The sequence below is a fragment of the Centroberyx gerrardi genome, chromosome 15, assembly GCF_048128805.1.
Source record: "Centroberyx gerrardi isolate f3 chromosome 15, fCenGer3.hap1.cur.20231027, whole genome shotgun sequence".
Classification (NCBI taxonomy): domain Eukaryota; kingdom Metazoa; phylum Chordata; class Actinopteri; order Beryciformes; family Berycidae; genus Centroberyx; species Centroberyx gerrardi.
Window position 1 is genome coordinate 29075390 of NC_136011.1, and position 22875 is coordinate 29098264.

Genomic DNA, 22875 nt, shown 5'->3' on the forward strand with positions numbered 1-22875 from the left:
ACTGAAACCAGAGTGAAACCAGAGTGAAACCGGAATGAAACCAGTGAAACCAGGTGCTGGAGGACTTTTAGTTTTAGAAACGTCGATGTTGACCACAGTTGCCTCGTTTCCTTGCTTGTTGACAAGAAAAAGTTGTCTGCACTGAAACTTCTGGGCAACATCACCCATTAACAGCCAGTCAGGTTTTCGTGTTTCCTGTTGCTGCAACATCTCAGCATGGGGACGGAGACCAGCAGTCTGAACAGTCTGGGACCTTCTACAGCAAAGATGGTCTAGCGGTTCTCGACCCGTCTGACGCTACGGCGGCCGAGCAACAATACTTAAAGAAACAACAAATGAAGGATTGCCTGAAAATGCTACACAGAGGCTTAAAGAGGAACAGAAAATACAAAAAAAGTTGCTGGACTTGGCTCAAACTATCACCTTGGAAAGTATTTCACACATCCAGCTGATTTACTTTGGTCTGAACCAGAATGGAAAATTTTACTTTGTTGTATTTTTGTGTTTTGGGTTCGTTTAGGTTCACACTGACCAATTACAAGCCAACCAGGGCTTGTAAACAAATGTCACATGACTCACAAGTAGCTCATCCATTGGACAGAGTTTTGGTCGCCTGTCATCGAACAAATCTGATTCCAGTTCCTGTAGGTTCAGCTGACATGATGGACCAACAGCTGGGAGACTTCAGCGGTCTTGTGCATTCTGTCAAAGAGTTGGGAAAAGTTTTGAGGAGGAATTTCCCCCCCCTCTTGAATCAGTTTGTTATTCTTGGCTTTTCAAGTATCAAATGTCAACACCTTTGCGTTTTGGGGTCGTTTCCTGTAGTTGATTCAGATTACGTTGTCACTCACGTCTCCTCGTGGTTATTTGGTGCCAAATGAGCCGAACCAAAGCAGAAAACTCTCCAGATTTAGAACAACAGGCTCGGTGTGAACGTGCCCTTATGATTACATTCACATTTAGGGTATTTATAGCTGATGTCTTTTCTTTTTAATTCCTAGATCTCCAATATTACAAAAGCTCAGTTGTGTACTTCTGTTGGAGAACCGCTGACCTCAGAGCAGCTGTAGATGTGACTGGCTGGAGACCGACGCAGGTTTGAATCCCGTCTTTAACACAGTATTTATCGACGGACGCCTGCCTCCGCTCCACAGAAACCCTGAAACCAACAAGTGTCCGGCTGCCCACCAACACGCCTGTTCAGGCTGCAACCAGAGCCGGGGATTTAAACAGTTCGCTTATTTGTGCCGGACGTCCGAAAAGTCAGGAATCAAATGGAAATGACAGTTCACAGATTGTGCAGATTGTGCTGAACACGACCGCAGCCAACCTCCAGACATTTGTAAACAGAAAACCAAGTTTGCTACGAACCGAAGGACAATCCAGGCGCTCCAAATATATAATAAAAAAATCTTAAAAAGCCTTTATTGTCGTGGCTAAATCGTTAAAAAAGCCAACATGTTTCGACCGCTGTAGGTCTTCTTCAGGGATTGTCCTTCGGTTTGTAGCACACTTTTTTCCAAGAGCACCCGATACATTTTTGATCCCAGCATGACAATATAGAGCAACCAGTCATTTCCCTTTTTTTCCCAGAAAACCAAGTTTCTTTGAATCTGACGAAGCGGTTATAAACTTTTTCCTTCAGCTCGTCCCAGAACACCAAACTGATGCGTTCATGACTTATCCCTGTGATTCCATACTTTTCAGACACCATGCAGTTTTCAGTGGCAGCCATGTTGGCACCACAGTCCTGCTCCATGGTCGTTGCTAATGCCGCATTCACGTCACGTCGGGTTTACCGTAAATACGAACTGCCGACTGGGAAAAAAAACATTCACGTCTGCCTCCTAGTGGTGATTCCAAGTAGGACAGGTGGGATTTTGTTGTTCTCACTCTTGGTGTCGACACCAGCGGTAAACATGGCAGCGAATCCACCGATGTCGGCCGTCCAAGGTAATAAAAAATTAAAATTCTGTTATATTCACACGAAAAGCGAACCAAATCTGCTGCAGTTTGTTTATAGTTGACTTTAAACTCGGCTCCAACAAGTTAAACATGTTGCAGTAACCAGACGTCATCCATTATGCTTCTTCAGATATGATGTGAACACGGTGTGAGTGATTTAATTTAATCTGCAGCGAGCAGCAACAGGTACAGAGATGATGAATGGTGGAGGAGAGCAGGTGACAGCTGGTGAACGGGTGAAAGTTTCACTCCAAAATGAAATCTCAAACATTTGAAAAACTCTTACAGAATGCTTCATAGTAAACAAAACAAATGATTGGACTTTTTTAAAAGACAGTCGATAACTCAAGACCCTGGCAGACAGAATGCGAGCACTTTCACAGACTGGGCCCACTTTATTATAGAAATATTTAATGACAAACTTTAATGACCTTGGAATAGAAGTGTTCGTACGTCGGTCACAGGATGACGCGAGCCGCTCAGATCCTGACGAGCTCCAGCTGACTTTATTCAGCCGACCAGTCTGAAGGTTTCAATTCCCATCAAGCACCTCTAGCTTCGCTTTATCTAAAATGGACCTGGTTGCTATGCCAACCGCGGTGTTAACCAGTTAATGATCTGTCGACTACAAGGGAAATTCCAGTTGATTCCAGCAAGTCTACTGGTTTCTACTGGGATGAATGGGTTGCTAATGGATTCTACTGGATTCAGCTGGATTGTTGTAATGTTACTGGTCCAGTCCAGTTTCCAGTAGAGCGCTGCTGGTTTCAACTGGATTCAGCTGGTACCAGATCACAAGACTGAAACCATTTCACTCCCAGTAGATCTACTGGTGCTAATAGCTGCTACTGGTTGAAACCAGCAGAGACCAGTTAAACCCAGAATCACCCTGTAAGACCAGTAGCCACACCAGATGACATAACACCAGTAAACACCAGGAGACTTGTTCCAGTTTCCTTATAAAAACCAGTTACAAAGTCGTTGAATTTCCTACTGGAATATCCGGGTGGAACCAACTGGATCCAGTCAGATTTCTGTACTGGTCTGCGTTCACACACAGCGTTATTTTGTGTGGAAAAAGCTGCCTGGAGCTTCTTGTGAGGAGAAATAAAAAGTGGATCACGATAATGTTATCTGACGTTAGCTGCTAGCTGCTAGCTGCTAGCTAACTGAGCTGGTTAGCTCTTCTGTCAGATAAACAGTGCTGACCAGTCTGATCCACTCTGCCTCTTGATGCTCGGTGTTGTGATATTTGAAGCTCCGGATTTTCACAACACAATTTCACTCAATTTCTCAACCCACACTTTGAATTTCTCTAGCCTGGTAAGACCATCCTGATCACGTGACCTCACATTCTGTTTCGCTCCACGGATCAGTCTGGACTTCCAGCCGCCCACATCGATTTCCTGCGTTCCTTTACTTAAACACAGCCATAAGTGCAGTTATTGCAGAAATAGACTCAATAACAACAATTAAACAAGAACAAGAGTATGCACTCGCGGAGTTTCTCGGCGGAAAAGACGTTTTCATCGTTCTTCCGACTGGATTTGGCAAAAGTTTGATTTATCAACTTGCTCCGTTGGTGATGAAGAAGATGTTCCCCAGCACGAATCCAATTTTCATTGTTGTTCCCCTTGTTCCCGTTCCCCTTTACGCTTTAATGTAAAAAAAGGCGGTGGCAGAAAAAGCGGTGTGTGTGAACGCAGCCTGATGTCATGTATGTACACTTCCTGGAAGAAGTACACATGTCGGTAATTGTATAAAAGCTGTAAAACTTGAGGACGCTCTTTACTGGGATTACCTCCAGTGATGCTGCTGGTTCTGTCGCACCTCACCACATCCCAGTAAATATCATCCTCACTAGTATTACTGAGATATTAAACAATCTGTCACAGTGCATTTAGCAATTACATATTTAAAAAAAAAATTCTAAAGCTTATCTATTGTTGAAAAGAAAAACATTTTATTTACGTCACTGTTCGTTTGAAAGAGCCTTTATCTGTTGTTGAATATCATCACACTTAAGTGCCTTTCTGGATCTTTCTACCTGTGTTTTTTTTAAATTTCATATTTATTTTTAAAGATTCATGATTGAAATTATTTTGTACTTTGTCTGGTGCTACTGAGAATGTTGAAGTTTTACTCATCCAAACGGCAGAAAACAGCAGTTTGCTTTGCTGCTTTTTGTTTTTAAGGCATAAAACATCCAAAGTATCACAATAGCATAATATATAGTAAATATGGAAAAAAAAATACATTGTGAGGTATGATGACTTTATGGAAAATATTTATGGAAATATCTAAATGTTATCGACTATTTTACCTGCAGACCAGTTCACAGTCTGTGGACATGAACAAAGTGTGCGAGCGGAACGAAGCGTTTCTGAATATTTCATTGTGTCCGAATTGTTGAATATTAACTTTTACCTGTTGTGGAAAGTGTCAGTGAAACGCTGTGTGTGTACAGATGAAAATAATATAATAGCTGATGTTCAGAAGATAAACTTTAACTCTTCCAGAGGCTGCAGCTTCACTCATTTACCTGATTCACATTCTGTTGAGGTCAAAGGTCGCTGAATGAACCGCTGAGGAGCTTTAATCCACTGTGCTGAGATCTGTTTTTCTGTTTTGTCCTGTTTGCTGAGAAAGGGGAGAGTTATCCTCATATATATATACATATTAAACTGTCATTATAGGATGGATACGCTGACACAACAGATCAAAATTCAGTCTTTAAAACATGAAAATAAGAAGACAGCATCCAGACCAGAAACACTTTACAGTTTCCTCACCAACCTGCTGCAGCAGCTGAGTCTCCATGATGGAGGAACATGTAGAACTGTGTGTTAGTTAATAAAGTGTAAATCTGTAGAACTGTGTGTTAGTTAATAAAGTGTAAATCTGTAGAACTGTGTGTTAGTTAATAAAGTGTAAATCTGTATGAAGCAGCTAGAAGCAGAGAGCAGCTGAGTCAGCTTGTTGTGGTGTGGCTGTAGATCCATTCAGTAACGTTCTCAGTAAAAGTGAATAGTGTGATAAGGTGGATTTGGTTACTGTGACACAGTAAACTGTCTTGTCTTTAGCCCTAGTCTCTACTCCAAAACACTCTGAGTTGTAGCTTGAGAAGAGTCAGCTCAGTTAACCTGAACAAACTGTTAGCTAGCTAACTAGCCGGCAAACACGCTGATGTTAATGTGAACACGCTAACGCTAGCTGCTACTAGCTACGTTAGCTAGTGCGCTAATCAGATGTGTTAACAACAAGACAGTGATGTTAGCTGACCAGATACTATGGTTAGCTAGCTAACAAGCTGACATTATCTAAACACTAAATCAATCAGATGGATCAGTGATGAAATGATCAGTTCAGTCAGAAACAGACAGAAATTAACCGTCTGTTCAATTCTGTTGAGACGACAGAAACACAGTCAGCTGTTCACAGAGCTGAAGACCTCCAAGATGGCCGCCAGGAGGGGGGGTTATGTCAGCTGAAAACCTCTCTAGAGGGAACAAATATTCCTGTGACCCTGTGTGGGTTATCATGGATGACAGAGAGGAGATACTGAAAGACATAAGAACCAGGCAGAAAAGATTTTTGTAAACCTTTTGTTATAAAAGTTGAAGTTGAGGTTAAAGCATTTTTTTTTTAGGGTGTGAATCTGGCTCTGCTGGACCGGTTTAACGAGCCGCTCACTATGCAGTCTCTCTCTCTCTCTTTCTCTCTCTCTCTCTCTCTTCCACTTCCTGTCTGAATAACCGCACAGTAGAACTAGAAAATGTGCTCAGTAGTGCACAGACCTCCGCGATAAGCCACGCCCCCTTTTGGCCAATCAACACGAAAAGTGAATCAGTTCTTCCTCGGCCCATAACCGACCTTCATACCAAGTTTTGTGCAAATCCGTGCTCAGCTGTCAGAGAGATCCTGCTGACAGATGGACAGACAACACACAGACGGAAGAAATAAAGAACTGGAAATCTTTACTGTGAGCTGTGAGGAGGTCAAAGGTCACAGAGTTTATAATATTTTACCTCTGATGATTCAGTTTTCAGTTTAGTGAAACTGGAGCATCAGGAGAAAAAGCTTCACTGATGCCAAAATCATCGTTTTACACCCGGTGTCTTTACTCCAATATCCTGTGCTATACAAAACATAAAACCAGTTTAAGATATTTAAGAAATATTAAAAGATTGATCAAGTACTACATTTATTTTTCACTCTGCTGTCTGTTCAGATGTACAAGTTTACAGTCCAGTGCATAGAGCATCATGTACAGTGTGTAGTGATGAACATTATCCAAGGTATGAAGGCTGTAGATAGATATAAAAGATATAAAAAAAATGAATTAGAATCAAGGAAAAGGCCAAGAAACATGTTTTTATAAATGAGTTTCCAGTCAGTAAATGGGTTAAAATAAAAAGATCAGCGCTGCTCTGGAATCAGTTTCTGGGCTGCAGTGAAAATGTTTTTCAGTCGACGCTGTTTTTATATCTTCTGTTTTTATTCATTTCTCTTTTTTTTGTATGAGATTGTCCAGCTGTTGTTTTCAAGTTATTTGTATCATACTGTACATTAATATAAATTATGCTCAAATGCATGAATTTATTTTTAAACCAAAACGACATCTCTGTGAATGAGGCGAGATATTTTACGGTATGAATGACAATCATAGGTTGATTTTTATACCAATTTTATTGTAGTTAATGACTGTGTGTGTGTGTGTGTGTGTGTGTGTGTGTGTGTGTGTGTGTGAAACTGTATCTGTGCAGATGTTAACCAAGTGTACGAACTGATTAAATGGGACTAGAGCAAGATGACTGGCTGTTGGCTTTCTTTGTTAATAAACTGACTATAGCCTTATTATTACTACTAGTATAGACACATTACTATACTACTATTTATGTTATAGTAGGGGAGAGCGGGGTAAGTTGTCACGTGGGTATGTTGCCTCAGTGGCTTCATTTCTGAAACTAAACGTTTTAGAGCCAGAGGTCCAATTACACAAATGTTTACTTTCTTAATAAGATGTTACGTATGTTGAATACACAGTCCAGGTCAAAACACTCTTAACATAAAAATGTGGGTAACACTTGCTTAGATTAGGGAACACATTAACTATTACCTATGGGTTTTACCTCAATAGTTTAATAATTTCTCTCAATATGTGATACTCACATCTTATAAACCCCAAACTGAGAAAAGCAAACTTCCTCACTGACTGTTATAAGCACTAACTAGGAGGCTGCTGAGGGAAAACTCATAAAGGGGTAAACTGTAGAATACAATAGTGCAGAATAAAGTGCTAATAAGTGGTTTGTAATGACTAATAATTAACCAATATACTACTAATGTGCATGTTAATAAGCAACTTATTAAGTTAATATGTGTTCCCTAAAGTCTTACCAAAATGTGTATACCTGAAAGTAAATAATGAAAATCTCAGGTGTTTTTTTTTTTCTCATTTTCTTCTTATAAAGGAATCAAAATAATTATTCATTGTGACACATAAAAGGTTCAGCTGTAACCTGATAAGAAGTTTGAATGGTTCAGTGAAGAGACCTGACCTCTGTCAGGAAGGGTTAGGGTTAGGCCTGGGTCTGGGTCTAGGCCTGGGTCTGGGTCTGGGCCTGGGTCTGGGTCTGGGCCTGGGTCTGGGTCTAGGTTTGGGCCTGGGTCTGGGTCTGGGTCTGGGTCTGGGCCTGGGTCTGGGTCTGGGCATTTTGTCACAACTATCCAAATTGGGGTTTTTTTTGGGTAGAAATAGCTTTACATTCATTCTTTTCTGAATAAATATTATTTTGGTACTTGAAACCACAAACCTCTCTGGACCGGCCTCACAGAGGGCAGGCAGATTACTATTATTACTGTTTTCTGTAAGTGACTAAGAAACCATTTCACATCATAAAACATCACATTAATGTGTATCTATTATATTTACAATACCAGTCCACAGTCTGAACCTGACTGAATGTTCTGTTTTATTCTCTTAAAGCATTTGGATCTAAAGGCTTCTGCTTAAATGCTTGAAATGAGTTTCTTAGACAAATATAAATAGTGAAGTTGATCCTATGTATGAATTTCTTTCCAGAGCCTTTGCCTTTCCATCGAGGCAAAGAATCTAAAATATAAGATAGTTTGGATTTGTTTAACACTTTTTTGGTCGCTGCATAATTGCACTTATCTTGCACTTATCGTGTTATTTCATAGTTTTGACGTCTTTACTGTTATTCTAAAATGTAGAAAATAGTACAAATAAAGACAAAAATGTGTGTCCAAACTTTTGACTGGTAGTTTACATTAATATATCATACTGCCAGGAATTGTATGAGAATTTGTGTTTGTCTGTTTATCCCAGCATGGTGAGGAGGAGTTATTTTACCCGATGTGAGGTGAGTGTGAAGATGAGATGAAGTATGTCGGTTCAATACAAGAGTTTGTTTTTCAAGTTATGATATATGATATATGATATATGATATATATACTTCAGAGGAAATGTAACTGAGTACACAAACAGCCGTGACAACATGCCCTGACGTGGGGGAAATTGTCACAAGTGGTATTTCACCAGTAATAAGTTTTGTTTACAGTAAATTATTCAAAATGCAAAAATGCCATTTTTTTTTTTTAGAGAAGACCTTAATCTAGCTTGAAAAATATATTGTACCTCAGTAGTGAGGCACTGCTGAGAAATACACCAATGAGTAAAAAGTGTGACAAAACGCCCCGGTCTCCCCTATTACTACAAATCTTCTAAGGTCATAATCCTGTGACCTCCACAAGTCTTTAGAGGAAAAAGTGATCTTTGTCTTTTTTTATACCAAATGTTAAAAAGAATTATTATACATTTGAGGAGTTTCATTCCAAAATGAAATTTCCAGCATTTGAAAACATTGACAGACTCACAAAGGAACAGGTATTTAAGTTCATCAGGTCCATTATGGGAAACTAATTAAGTCGGGATTCATCTTAAAACCGTTACTTACAAAACTGTTAAGACTCAAATGCATTTTTGAAACACCGACTGATTAAATTTTGTAAGCAGAATTTTTCCAAAATGATCGTGTTTTGGAATGAAACTTTATTTCAGACTGTAGCGAACAAAACCAATTTGTGTTTGAACTCTCAGGTCCTGGTATCTCCAGGAAGTGTGAAACGGTCTTTTGCTTTTCCATTTCCAGTTCATCAGAAAGCAGAACACGAGGACAGGAGAAGTCAAACACAAACAGGAGAACTGAACTGAAAGTTTCATCATGACCCAAATGATGCCTCCAGCATGCTAACAGGCTAACAAGCTAACTGTAACTTCTGGTCCGTTAGCATTTAGTGAGCCTCCATCACATCTGTTTCATAATGTTTCAGTCTCTGACAACAGAAACAGAAAGATCTGTCAGTGATCTGGATTCTGTTCTACACCAGTGGTTCTCAACGTGGGGTCCGGGGACCACCAGGGGTCCTTGTGGAGGTTCCCGGGGGGTCCACAGCAAATTGATGAACTGTTAAACTTCACCATTATTTCATTTACAAGAAGTAAAAACAAATAGAGAAACTATGATCAAAACAGTCATTCTTCTACATCCTGTTATCTCTCTATGAACAATACAGACAGTCATGGGATTCTGGACAAAATCATATCTGACAATAAAAATATTCTCACATTTGGGTCCGAGAGACAAAATCTCATCAGATGGGGGTCTGTGGCTCTAATGTGACAGGGTTCCCACACCTTCTGAAACATCAAATTCAAGGACTTTTCAAGGACTTTCCAGGCCCAATTCCCCTTAAATTCAAGGACCCAACACGGCATAGTTTGAGACACGGATCAAGGTTAATTACTGCTATAACACTGAGAATTTTTATAATGAGAACCAGCAGCTTTACAGAAGCTCACAGACAATGAAAAAGAGAGAGGCTTGAATGAAGACTTCTCAGTGATGGCAGACTATGTGGTCTCTTGCCTTCTCTAACACAAATATATAAATTCAAGCACTTTCAATGACCCATGTCTATTTATGTCTTATTTTCAAAATCTTTCAAGGCCTTGATTTTTTTTCTCTCAAATTCACAAACTTTCAAGGATTTCAAGGACCCGCGGGGACCTCGATGTGAACTAGATTAGGGTCTTTGATATGAAATTGGTTGAGAATCACTGAACTAAACTCAGGGTTCCTACACATTTTCAATTAAAAAATTCCATACTTTTTCCAGACCTTGATTTGTTTTGAAGATTTTGTCTGGTGTTCAATATGATTTACGCAGACAGACATCTTGCCCCTGCTAACTAGGTCATATCACTATATAGATGAAGATTGTTCTTCACAGCGACAAATATCAGAATATGTGAGATGATTGGCAGGTTCCTACACGGTTTCCATGTAAAATTCCATATTTTTCCCAGACCCTATGTTCTTGACTGGATTTGTTTTTGGTCGGTATTTGATATAATGCATGCTGGGTAATAAGAGCATCCCTCTATCTGAACATTATTCTTCATATCAACAAAAACTGTGGACTCAAAGTGGGTCTACAACAACATAAAAGCTATAATTATGTGTGTATCGGACCTGAACCACAACATTTTTCATACTTTCCCAGACATTTTTTCAAATTCCCAAACTATTCAAGACCTGGAAATTATCAAATTCATTTTTAATACTTTTCCAGACCTGCGTAGGAACCCTGTAAACTGTGCTGAAACACTAAACCAGTGATGTCAGAGTGGGAGGAGACAGGAAGTCTTCTCCACCTCCCTGTTTGACTGACAGCTGCGGCGGCGACAGAGGAGACGGACTCGGGACTCTTCGTCTAGAAGCTTTATTGATAATTGTTTACATCTCACAATGCATTCCACAACACGGCTCCCGCGGGAGCTTATCGTCACATTGAAGTATGAAGTTTCATTCACAATTACTTGCATAACAAACAAATGCTTGAAGATTTCCCAAGTTACATCGTTCTGCAGCTTTAAGATATCGGCTCCACAGACAGTATGGTTATTTTTTTTTGTTGTTTTTATTCTTTTTTTTATTTTTTAAACCCCCATTTCATTTTTTTAAGTTTTTCATATTATCTTATGTCGATGTATGTAAACGTGTTCCTTCCAGAGTTTTTCATACTAGGCAGCTGCAATGACATGAAATGACGACTTATGTAATAAATGTACTTTATTCTTCTCGCAAAGGTTTCTAGATGTTTCTAGCTAGAGTTACTCAGAAGCGATGAAGTGCTTATGGTAGTAGCGCCCCCCCCGCCCCGCCCCTCCCTCCCTCCCTCCACCCCCCCTTGCCCCGCCCCGCCCCCCCCCCGCCGGGAGTCAGACGGCGTTCAGAAACGGTCGTTCGTCGAGACGCTACAGCGGATCAGAAAAACAGTAAAATCACAAATACCACTAACTGAAGAAGAATCATACCAAAAAAAAGAAAAGAAAAACAAAAAAAGGTGCCGTTTTCCCCCAAAAGGTACCGCTCTTCCCCTCCCCCCCTTCACAAAAAAATAAAGACACAAACGAAGAAAAAGAAAGAAAAAAAATCACTCCGCCCGGATGAACTGTGCGGGAAGGGAAAACAAACCACCGACCTCCCAGAATGCATTGGAGCGAGGAGGAGGAGGAGGGTGGGGGGATTTAAATCAAGATTAAAATGTTTGTGTGAGTTTCGTCGTCTCACAGAAACAAACATTTCAAAGCCGATTAAAGGGGCGTTACACCAATTCAAAAATCTCTTCAGCCAAGATGGCGGCGCGCGGCGAGCCGGACGCCGACCTGAAACCACGCCCACTCCGCTTCTCACAACAACAACAAAAAAAATAAAAAGGAATTCTGAACTGGAAAAAAAGTGTTTTTATTTTGACAAATAATAACGTGGGAAGGGCTGCGTCACGCCAGACCCCGCCCCCCCTCCTTCCAGACTTCCTTCACCCCCCCCACCCCCCCACCCCCCGTCCCAACACCCTCCTCCCCTCCCGTCCGTCCCTCCGTCTTCCTCCCAGGACTTCCTGAAACCAAACGCCGCCTCGTCATCTTCACTCCGTTTTGCGTTTCAGTCCGGGCACCTTGGCCTGGATCCTGCAGGGGGGAGGGGGGGGGGGGGAGGGGGGGTTAGAGGAGTCACAGAACCAGACACACACACACACACACACTGCTGTCAGGTGGAAACACACCACCTCCACAAGTGTTTACAGGAGTTAAAACTGTCTCTCTGTGTTCAACGTTTGTCGCAGCTCAACTTCTCACTCTGATCAACATCAGATTTCTGCTTCCTTGTTTCCCAGCTGTTTTAGTGACTTTATTTTCCATTAATGCTACATAATTAGCACTTGCCAGTTAGCGTTTAACTTGTTAAAACGACGCAACGTTATGAAAGACAAAACCAGAGCAGTGAAAACTACAGGACTTGTCTGTTCAACACCTTGTAGCTTCAGTCGGAGCCTCTGGCCCCGCCCACAATGTGACTCATCAACCAAACTATTCAGATAAGATAAGATATCTATAGTGAAACTAAAGTGATATCTTATCTTATCTGAATAGTTTGGTTGATGAGTGAACACACAGCATTAGACTGACTGTGTGTGACTGAAGTTATCCAGAAGGTTCTGTTCTGGGTTCTTAAAGTCCAGATGAAACGGCATTTGGAGAGTATCTAACTTCCGTATCGTGACGTGTTTCAGAGTGAAACAGGAAAGACAGGCGGGACGTAACGTTGGGAGGAATTTGATTTGAACGTTGAAAAGTGGGCGTGTCATAACACCCGAAGACACACCGAAGTACCGTGCTGCTGCTAGCTAGCTAACTAATGAATCTTAGCTCTGTGCGCTAAAAGTTGAAGATTGATTGATGGGTGGATGTCATGATATTATTGGTTGAAATTAGTTACGGGCATGCTTACGTAAGCACACGGCATATTTTGTTTTACAGGAAGAAAACATGATTGAATTTTGATATAAGAATACAAAGAAATTGTATGACCGGGGATGTGATCTGAAAGGGTTAAAAAGGCATTTTTCATTTCTCGACTTTAAACCCGGCTTTTCACCTAACAACAGTGTTATCTAAATTACCCTGCAGGCAAGGACCTGCTGGCAGGACTGTATAACTAATTACACAATGGAGGGTTTCATCAAAGTAATCTGATTGATAAAAAACACATTCCAGCCCTACAGTTAAGTCCCATAATGCACTGCTAGCTGTGGTTTATTAGCTGCGATGCCAAATCTTCTATCAGCCAAAAGCTAGTTACCAGTCTTTCTGTTTTCTACTGTTTCTTATTCTTGTGTGTTCATTACTTTGGAGAAAGTCAGTCAGTAGCATGTTGGGTAAAAGATATAAACCCCCAGAGGAAGTTCTTCACTGGGACTTCAGTCCTGCTGCTGGTCCTGCATCACTCTCTCAGTCTTACTGCTGTAACAAAACCATCACCCAGTTCCAGCGAGCCACTTACTTTCCAACAACATCTTTGATCTGGTTGTTGACCAGGCCCAGGTAGTGGTCGATCTGGACCTGCAGACACAACAGACACAACAGACAGTCAGTCAACATGTCAGACAGAAGAGGCTCAGCTTCACTCAGCAGGCAGCAAGACACAAAACACAGAGAAAGACAAAGAGGAAAGAGAGGAGGGGAGACAGCGGACGCAGATCCCAGGAAACCAGAATGACCTCAGAACACCACAGAGGAAGCACTGCATTGTGGGTAACGAGTGCAGTGTGAACCGGTGCTTACCTGGTGTTTCTCATAGATGATGGGGCAGCTGAACACTCCAACCAGACCTGAGGAGGAGGAGGAGGAAGAAAAGGTGAGATGATGTGACCAGATGTTATTTTTATGTTACAGGATCATCATATTGTTGTAAATCCTGCTTCAGTTAGCTTTTACACTTTGCATTGGAAAGCTACACTTCTATGAAACCAGCTTTACAAATAGTTTCTAACAATGAAATTAATTAAATATCTGTAAAAGCAAACAGGAAGAGAAACAGACATTCACTGTACTTCACAACAGAGATCAATACTCCATTTAAATGCTGGTTCATGTCTGAGTCTGCAGAGTCTGACTGAGCATTACAGTGTTAATCACATCATGACTGGACTGAGTATCTTTGAAAATTCAATATCTCTGAATTTGAGCATTTTCATGACAAAAAAAGTCAAGTTTTCAGTGTTTTTTCCCCTGAATGTTCTTCTCATCTGGGTGGAAAAGCCTCTGAAACGACATTTAGCATTTATCTCTCCACTGAAACCAGACTGATGAAGTTCTTTCAGGGCTAACAGCTGTTTAAAAAGGCAGGGTGCTGTCTGTTGCATTACTATTGAACAGTAATCACAGTAAAGATCGCCCTCTCTGGTTTTCACCCGTCTGAATCCATATTCACCCAGACCATGGTGGAAAAATACTCCTTAGCAGTTTCGCTTCTAAAACTCTGGAAATGGTTTTGATTCAGACACCTCATCCAAAAATCCTATTTTCTGACTCAAACAACATAATAACCAGAAATATAAGTTCATATTTATGCAGGGGTTTAGTTTTGCTTTAGGCTTCGTTTACATGTGAGTGTGATTCTTACACAGAATGAGAAGAGTGAGTCCGTTGAACAAGGCACCGACGTACGTCAGGATCCACATTAACACAGCAAACTAGAGAGAGAGAGGGGGGGGAGAGAGAGAGAGAGAGAGAGAGAGAGAGAGAGAGAGAGAGAGAGAGAGTTAGTGTATGTGTGACTGACAGCTGTAGTACAATAAGCTTCAGGAGAAAGCAAAGAAAAATAGAATATAAATACGAACATAGAAAATGTTGTTAAATGGTTTTCACTTCACTTTAGTTTTTGTACAGACAATCTCTTTATTGAAACAAGTCCTGTGTCAGGTCACTACTCTGTTTCTGCTCTTCATCTGGATCATGTTTCATCTCACCTCTTTATTCACTTCTGCAGTTTTAAAGTGGGTCCGTACATGGATATGTGTAGATGTGACAGAATCATCTTCTGATAGTCAATCTCTATATAAATGGACCAGCTAAAGAGCGATCTAAAAATGATGGGACGGGTCAAATCAGTCAGGAGGGACGGACGATAAAAACATCAACACAGACATGAATAATCGTCTGAGACTAAACCGGTCTGCACAGCAGGCTGGCTGCTAAATAAAATACACCTAAATAAAATAACGGGACACATCGAGTGTGTTTACATGCACACTAACTACACTATCCTGATTAAGACGATACTCACTGTATCAAACGGCCTGTAAACAGCTCAGTCTGATCCAGTCTCAATCAGAGCTCGGTCTTATCTGGTCTAAGCAAAACCCAGTTAACACCTAGATTTCCGCTCAATATTATGAACAGCTCACAGTGTCTCTATGATCAGAGACCTGGCACTGTAGAGGGAGTGGTAGGACCCCCCCGGTTACCAGGCAACAGCCGTGGAGCCAACATGGCTGCCAGTGAGCAGCAACAGGGCAAAACCCCAAGATGGCAAAGGGTTTGATTTCTGCCTGAGGGGGTGAGGAAGGCATCATGATCATCTGGATCTACTGGTGTGCTCATGGTGTGCTAACCCTAACCCTTCATGACTGGTAAGTGGGCAGACGTCAGAATAAGCCAATCATAAATCATATATGCATCAAGTGGAGTATTTGTGGGTTTACATGTACTTCTGAACTCCTGAGAGAATTATAAACATCAAAAAAATCAAACTTTACTTCCCTCTAAGGGCATTTCTCCTCCACCAGTGAGTCTCCTATGTATTCTCTCTTGGCTAAACTGTCTCCAGGTCTGGACAGGGGGTTCAGGGGGGGTTGGATGGGGGGGTGGGTGGAGGTGTGGAGGTGTGTGGGGGGGGTGATGACAGGACTCGGACAGCTGCAGCGCTCTGGAAGGCGGCTCTTCCCTCCTCCACTGAGCTGTGGAAACCTTTTCAGTCCCAGCGCATTATGACCTCCAGTAATATGCAAACTCACTATTTCACTTAATGTGATATCTGTAGTGTGGAATATGGTTTTCCATCTTCCTGGGCAGTGTGGTGTATTTCACAAACATATTGCCCAGGAAAATGGAATTGAGAATCGAAATTCAATTTATCTCAATATAAAAATGTGATAATATGCATCGTGGGTCAGGAACATGAATGGTGATATCAGCTCCATGTTATTCTGCTGTCAGGAACATGAATGGTGATATCAGCTCCATGTTATTCTGCTGTCAGGAACATGAATGGTGATATCAGCTCCATGTTATTCTGCTGTCAGGAACATGAATGGTGATATCAGCTCCATGTTATTCTGCTGTCAGGAACATGAATGGTGATATCAGCTCCATGTTATTCTGCTGTAGTAATCACTAATGAGACTCTTGACCATCACAGTTTCACAAGCTCTCCATCCAAATTATATTATTGTCACTTTGTAATGACATTTTTAAATTGTTGTTTACATTCTAGCAGCCAATGGCATCGCTAGAAAGATTTGAGTCTCAAAAGTCAGACTTTGTTGTCACTGAACTTTTATTGATCACATCGTATCCTGGTTGTATTGAATCCTGAACCCCATAAGATAGGCGTACCGTCCGATCACTAATCAGGATGACAGAAATTAGAAATAAATATCCAACACTCAGTTACGCATCATCTGATCAAACCGTCCTCACCTTAATGGAGTCGACCAGATCCTCGACCAGGAACAGGCGCCTTAATTCACCGATGGTCTTGTTGACTTTAGCCAGGAACACGTCGCTGTACTTGTGGACCGTGTCCTCAGACAGAGCCACTTCCTGGTCCAGGTACTGCCTGTGGGGGGGGAAGAGAAGAGAAGACTTGAGACTTGACTTGACTTGGGTTCTGGTGACTTGGGACTTGACTCTGACTTGTACTTTGATGACTTGAAAAGGTTTCTAAAGTCTTGACTTGAGATCTTGTGTTTGTGTAAATGACTTAGATTGAAAGTGATGAGATTTGTTCCAGCGGACGACTGAATTTAAATTCTGTTTTCTGAATTTGTATGGAATGATTGAATTTATTGAAGTTGAAACTGATTATAGAAATCAAACTCATGATGCTCTTACCAAGTTTTTATCCTATTAAAACCACTAAAATAAGATATCTACAATTTTTTAAAAGCTGATGCCTACTCTTGCACACCGACTGCTCACATGAAAGTAAAGCACATTATGGGTTATTATCAAAGTTACGAGTCACCTAAAGATCTTTGCTGACATGTTTATGAGGTGTGTTTGTGTTTTTGATCGTGACATTTCTCTTCTCTCAATGCAAATTCAGAAACACAGCTGTAAATCCCTTTCACCGAGGTCTAAACCCCAAAGCCAAAACCCTTCAGATCTGTAAAACCAGCTTGTGATATGACTTTCTGACTCTCTGAGCTCACTTTCCTCAGTTAATCTTAAGCCGAGCTAATTGGCCCCTAATGTGCTGTGGGTCAGTTTGTTGGCTGGCAGGGAAAACTGGTAAGAAGGTTTTGTCCAACAGCCAGGCTGCAGGATGACTGGAGGAAGTTCAGAGAGTTCAGCGTACAAGAAAACTCACTACACCTCCAACTGATGAGGGAAAAACACACTCTCCATCTGACACGACTGTTCTGGAGACACGGGAACATTTCTTCTATCTATTATGTGGGTGCTGTGACCTTTGACCTCCTCACTGCTGGTTGGTTGTAATGTTAGTGATCTGGGAATTGAGGTTTATTCTACAGTTGCACTCAGTGTAAGATAACAGCGTCAGTTAAATGTCTGAAATGTAAATTTAACATCGATGTGGATTTTATATTTTCACCCTGATAGTGTGTACTAGATGTTTGGGATTTTTCCATCACAACTGACAAAAATGATTAGAAAATACAGTTTCTATAAGCTAAACCAGTATTTTATAATTTTGTAATTGAAGTAAAAAAAGTCAACTGTCTTGTGATTGATATGATAAATTATTTTTTAAGTAATTGAAGCATGTTAAGGCACTATTTTTTAATTTTTCATCTTTTTAATAAAGCACACATTTGATTTATTGTACTTGCAAACTAAACCCAGTATTGTTTTGCCCTGTTAATTGGTCTGAAGTTTTCATGATGAAAACATTTCATCAGTGAATCAAAGTTGCAACATAAATTTATGTTGCAATTCTATATTCAATAATAATTAATAACCATGTCTGATCAGATTCATCTCGAGCTCGGGCTACAGTTTCCTCTTGTGCCACTGGACGACTAGCAGAGAACCAAAATGGCGGCAGGTGAGCGCTGCACAACGTACTTCTTTTCAGGAATGAAGAAAGGAATGCTTATTTTTTTAATGATTCCCGTGTATTTTCAATATTATACCGTGCATTTTTGAGGTTTAACGGCCCAAGGATCATGAAAGTTACTCCAAAATGGCCGGTCAAATGTCAGTGAAGTGGTTTCTTGACATGTTCCCCTGTACTCACTTGAAGGGGTGTCCCTCATCTGACTTCTGGATGGCCTGCAGGATGCCCTTGTATATCCTGAAGCAGATGGTGACTGAGAGGAGAGCCAGGCCGACGTAGGAGCAGACGCTCACGATGCTGCACACAGTCAGGGAGAGGAGCAGCAGCAGGGCGGCGCCGAACACCACGCCCGTGGTCTTCACATCACGCCAGTAGAGGAGCTCCACCACTGCAGGAGGAGGGGGGGGGGGGTTATTAACTGCTGACTGAACTCACACCCTGCTTCACATTCACACTGATCCAACTAGAGCTGCACGATTTCTGCTGAACTGTAGCTACATATTATAATCACCATTATTAATTAAAAAGGCGTCCTGGTGACTCAGCGGTCTGAGGCGGCACCATGGAACCGGGACGTCCCGGGTTTGAACCTGGGATCTTTGTCTCATGTCATCCCTCTCTTTCTCCCAATATTTCCTGACTCTCTCAAATTTGAACTTTCTAATAAAGAGGCAAAAAAAGATAGCCTTAAAAAAAAGATTTGAGGAACAAAATTATGTCAAAAACCTTATATCAAAAGCTTGACTGTTTTCCACTACAGGCGGCATTTTGAGTGAAATGAAATGATTCAGTATTGCTGATATGCCAATATTCTATGAATATTTGTGAAAGCCAAAAATCACAATACACAATTAAACATAATTAATTGAGCAGCCCTTCTTCCAGCCAGCCCAGTAAAACCACAAGCTTCTACTGTTCACTTATTCATGATATATTGTGATTTTAGTTTCCACAATTAATCATCACAGAGCGCCTTTAACCCGCGTCTGGAGCGTTAACCAACTCGTTTTCTGAATGTTACAACTCATTTAATGTGCGGCGACTCTCATCTGTCTAATATGCAAGATGAGAAAAGGAAGGGAGGGATTATGGGTACGCCAGGTGATCGCATGGATCGATGGGAAGTCAAAGTTAAATGGAGTAAATTCATTTTGGGCTCAGTCAAAACATACAGTCTCACAAACTCATCTCAAATCAGCCAAAAACCACTCCTGCATACAAACAGGTTTCTGCCTTGGATCAGGTTACAGCTGGAAGTATTTTCTGCTGATTCAGCCGAGTCAGCAGTCACATGCCTGTTACATGTGATGATCTGGAGGTACGGAGGATCTGACTCTGTCTAAACTGAACCCCGTCCTGCTGCTCTAGCCCGGCGGCCTCCGGTCCAGCTGATTCAGACGGAGGAGAAACTCACTCCGCCTCTGACTCACAAACTTCCCCATCAAACTTCCTCCTTCTCACTTCTAGATTGTTCTTTCTTCCCATTTCCACCCTCGCATCATGCAGAGGGCTTTCAGGTGATGTCACCGATTCCTGCGGTTACACGCTGGAGCTCATTTCCCTCCTCCCGCTTTGTCGGTTTGCCAAGTTCTGACTGCCAAAAAAAAATCTATTTTTTGAAATACCTGTGGCTGCACAAGGTAACCATTACCCAGACATCACCAGTTAGGAAATGAACCTTTGCTCCAAAATATTTCCAGCTTTCGACACTTTTAGTGACACCAACAAAATGACTGTTAACAAAAAATTAAAGCAAACTATGGTGCTTTTTGAATGAGGTAACTTGTGTCCCTGACATAGTGGCACACCGGATGCACTGTACTTTAGAGATACTGAATGATAAGCTTCAGGCAATGATCCCTAAAATCTTGCAGAAGTTTCGGAAGAGAAGTCTTCAAATAGACTTAATTTACTTGGAATAAACCACAAAAACGGCCCAAACTAGGGTGAACCAGGGCAGCGGTTCTCAGCCATGAGCCATGTTGAGCTAAAAGCCGACAGATTTTCATTTCAAACAAACACTGCAGCACTGTTAGCTCCTCTGTCTGGTTAAAGTCGTGCTAATTTGTGAAATCAGCTTCTGTAGCGTTTGCAGGGTTCATACAGACTATATCAAATCAAATTCTTCACACAAGAGCAAGAAACATTTCCGTAAACCTTACTGCGTTTTAACAACCGTCAGTGCTTTAAATCACATGTTCACGTGCTTCTGAGTCGTCTTTTTCTAGAATGTCGGTCTTCTTTTATGTATGGACTTGCATTCTGTCAAACACTGCAAACATTTTATTCATTTATTTATTTCAAGGTCTTTTTAAGCACTTCCCCAAATAACAGGTATTCCAGTACTTAAATTCTGAAAAGTTAAATTCAAGGATTTTAAGCACTTTAAGGACTGAAATCTGCAGACTCTCGGGTAGAACGGAACAATCGGAAAAAAAAATCGAAATCGCAATATGAACTTCTGCTATTTCCAAATCTCAGAGGCTGCAGTTAGTTTCTTCAGAGAGAGTTTGGTCCAAACTGGATTTGTGAACGAGGAGTTTCAGAATCAAAACCTTTCATCAGACTCAAACTCAGTAAATCTAGTTTTTTAACAAAATCACCTTTTCTTTCTTCAATTTTAAAGTGTTAAAAAAACATTACGACAAGAAAAACTTTAATCGAAATTGCAATATTCTGTCAAATAATCGTAATTAGATTTTTTGTTGATATCTTTCAGCCCTGCTCTTGAGAACCGGTGAACCAGGGTGAAACAGGGTGCTGCTTCCCTGGTGGTCGAGGGGTGCTGGGGGGGTGCTGGGTGGGGGGTGGGAGTCTCCTGGGACAGCTGAGCTCAGGGCGTCGGTACCCGACTGACCACGCTTACATTTCACCGGGGAATTCCAGGCAGGTCAGCGGACAATATTAGAAGTGGACGAGACGCGGGTTTCCTACAGGCTGACGTGTGCTGACCTGCGGACTGACTGTTCCTCTGACATCGCTCACCGCTGAGCGATACATGCCGTTCTCTCTCTCTCCGTCCAGAGAGAGAGAGAGAGAGAGAGAGAGAGAGAGAGAGAGAGAGAGAGAGAGAGAGAGAGAGAGAGAGAGAGAGAGAGAGAGAGAGAGAGAGAGAGAGAGACGACGAGCCGCACGCTGGAATCTGACGGTTTCATGTCGCTGCCTTGCTTATCGGCAAACATTCAAACCTCGCAGAACGTGACTGGAGACCTTTTCCAAATAGTTAGGGTTCACTTTTCAATTCAGCATGCATCCAACCCACCAAGCAGCACTTCCCTCAATAAAATGTCGGCTTTTAGTGTTTTTGGGTGGAAAAAAGGGCTAAATTATAACAGGTGAACCAATTCTAGACAGTGAAAATGTATAGAAGTAAGTACTGCATGGTGATCAGATGTATGAACTGAAGTGTGGACTCAAACCATCTGGAGAAGGTCTCAAGTAGGGATGTCAACGGTTAACCGTTAATCGGTTAACCACCGAGAATATTTTTGACCGGTTATGCATGTCGGTCTATAGGTTAATTTGCATACACCAGTGTTGCCAATTTGCCGACTTTGTCGCTAGACTTAGCGACTTTTCAGACCTCCCTGGCGACTTTACTTCTCAAAAGCGACTAGCGACAAATCTGGCGACTTTTTCTGACCATGGGGAACAATGTTAAAGTGTTGAATCCCAAAGCATTTGGCAATAAATTGGTTCGGCTGATGCCGGTTTTCTCTACTTGCTTGTCTAATCCAGAGAGGTCTGATGATCACAGCGTAGCCCCTCCCTCCGCTGAGAGCAGGGACTGTAGGATAGGGTCCACCTGTAATTGTTACCGGCGTATGCCTAAACTGGCCCAGGTGGGCGGAGTCAGCACTGAATATTAAAACGGGCTACGCCGCGGCGTGCATAACAAGTGCAGATATTTATATGCAAATTACAGCAAATGGACAGCGCTTCGAAATGTGGCGCCAAAGCTCATCTATCTACTAAAGCAAGGAATCTCTGTCTGTCTGTGAGTCTGTGTGAGTGTGTGAGTGTGTGTGTCCTTCACATATCTCGAGAACCGTTCGTCCGATCTACTTCACACTTGGCGGGTGTATCGCTGGGGACCCGAGGACGTGCGGTGTCGGATTTGGTGCAATTTGGAGGCGCGACACGTTCATTATTAATGAACTTTGAATAAACAAGTGAACAGCGCTCTGTGCAGCAGCGGGGCGAACGGGCACTGCAGTTGAGTCAGTGGAGCGCCGGACTAAAAGGAAAGCGGCACTTTCTTGTATTTCACATCATTTTGCGTTTTTTCTTCAAAATTAACCGGTTAGTTACCGGTTAATGGGTGTCGGCCTATCGAAAGCAAAATTAACCTAAACTGACATCCCTAGTCTCAAGTCAAAGGTCTTGAATTGTTCTACAATGTAAGTATGTTTGCTGATAAGTAAAGCAGCATTAAAATGCAAAGTTCGGGCCTCAGTCTGACCTGACGCTCTGTCCCATGCAGAGAGGGGCAGGTGCTGTGACCGCCGGCCGCCGTGCTGCAGCACCGCCGCCGACCGGCCGGCCGCAACACATCTGGCAGCCGACCAGAATATTTCTGAAAATGGCTTAACAGGCAATAAATGAGCTTATGAGGCTGAAAGTCCCAAATCACATTTCCAGCAACAAGTTGTTCTTGCCAAGTGGACAAATCCTGCCG

At 41.8% G+C, this 22875-nt stretch overlaps 1 protein-coding gene across 5 annotated transcripts in view; it reads right to left on the reverse strand.

Moving 5' to 3' along the window:
• Nucleotides 1-11263: 11263 nt before the first annotated feature.
• Nucleotides 11264-22875, reverse strand: part of rtn4b (reticulon 4b) — a 40764-nt gene continuing 29152 nt past the window's right edge. For all 5 annotated transcript variants that reach the window (XM_071896720.2, XM_071896721.2, XM_078288768.1 and 2 more), the window contains 6 exons: nt 18378-18585; nt 16595-16733; nt 14517-14586; nt 13676-13722; nt 13395-13453; nt 11264-12022 (listed from right to left, as the gene is read on the reverse strand). In XM_071896720.2, coding sequence (XP_071752821.2) covers nt 11980-12022; nt 13395-13453; nt 13676-13722; nt 14517-14586; nt 16595-16733; nt 18378-18585 — 566 coding nt within the window. In that variant the 3' untranslated portion in view covers nt 11264-11979. The remainder of the gene's footprint in view (nt 12023-13394; nt 13454-13675; nt 13723-14516; nt 14587-16594; nt 16734-18377; nt 18586-22875) is intronic.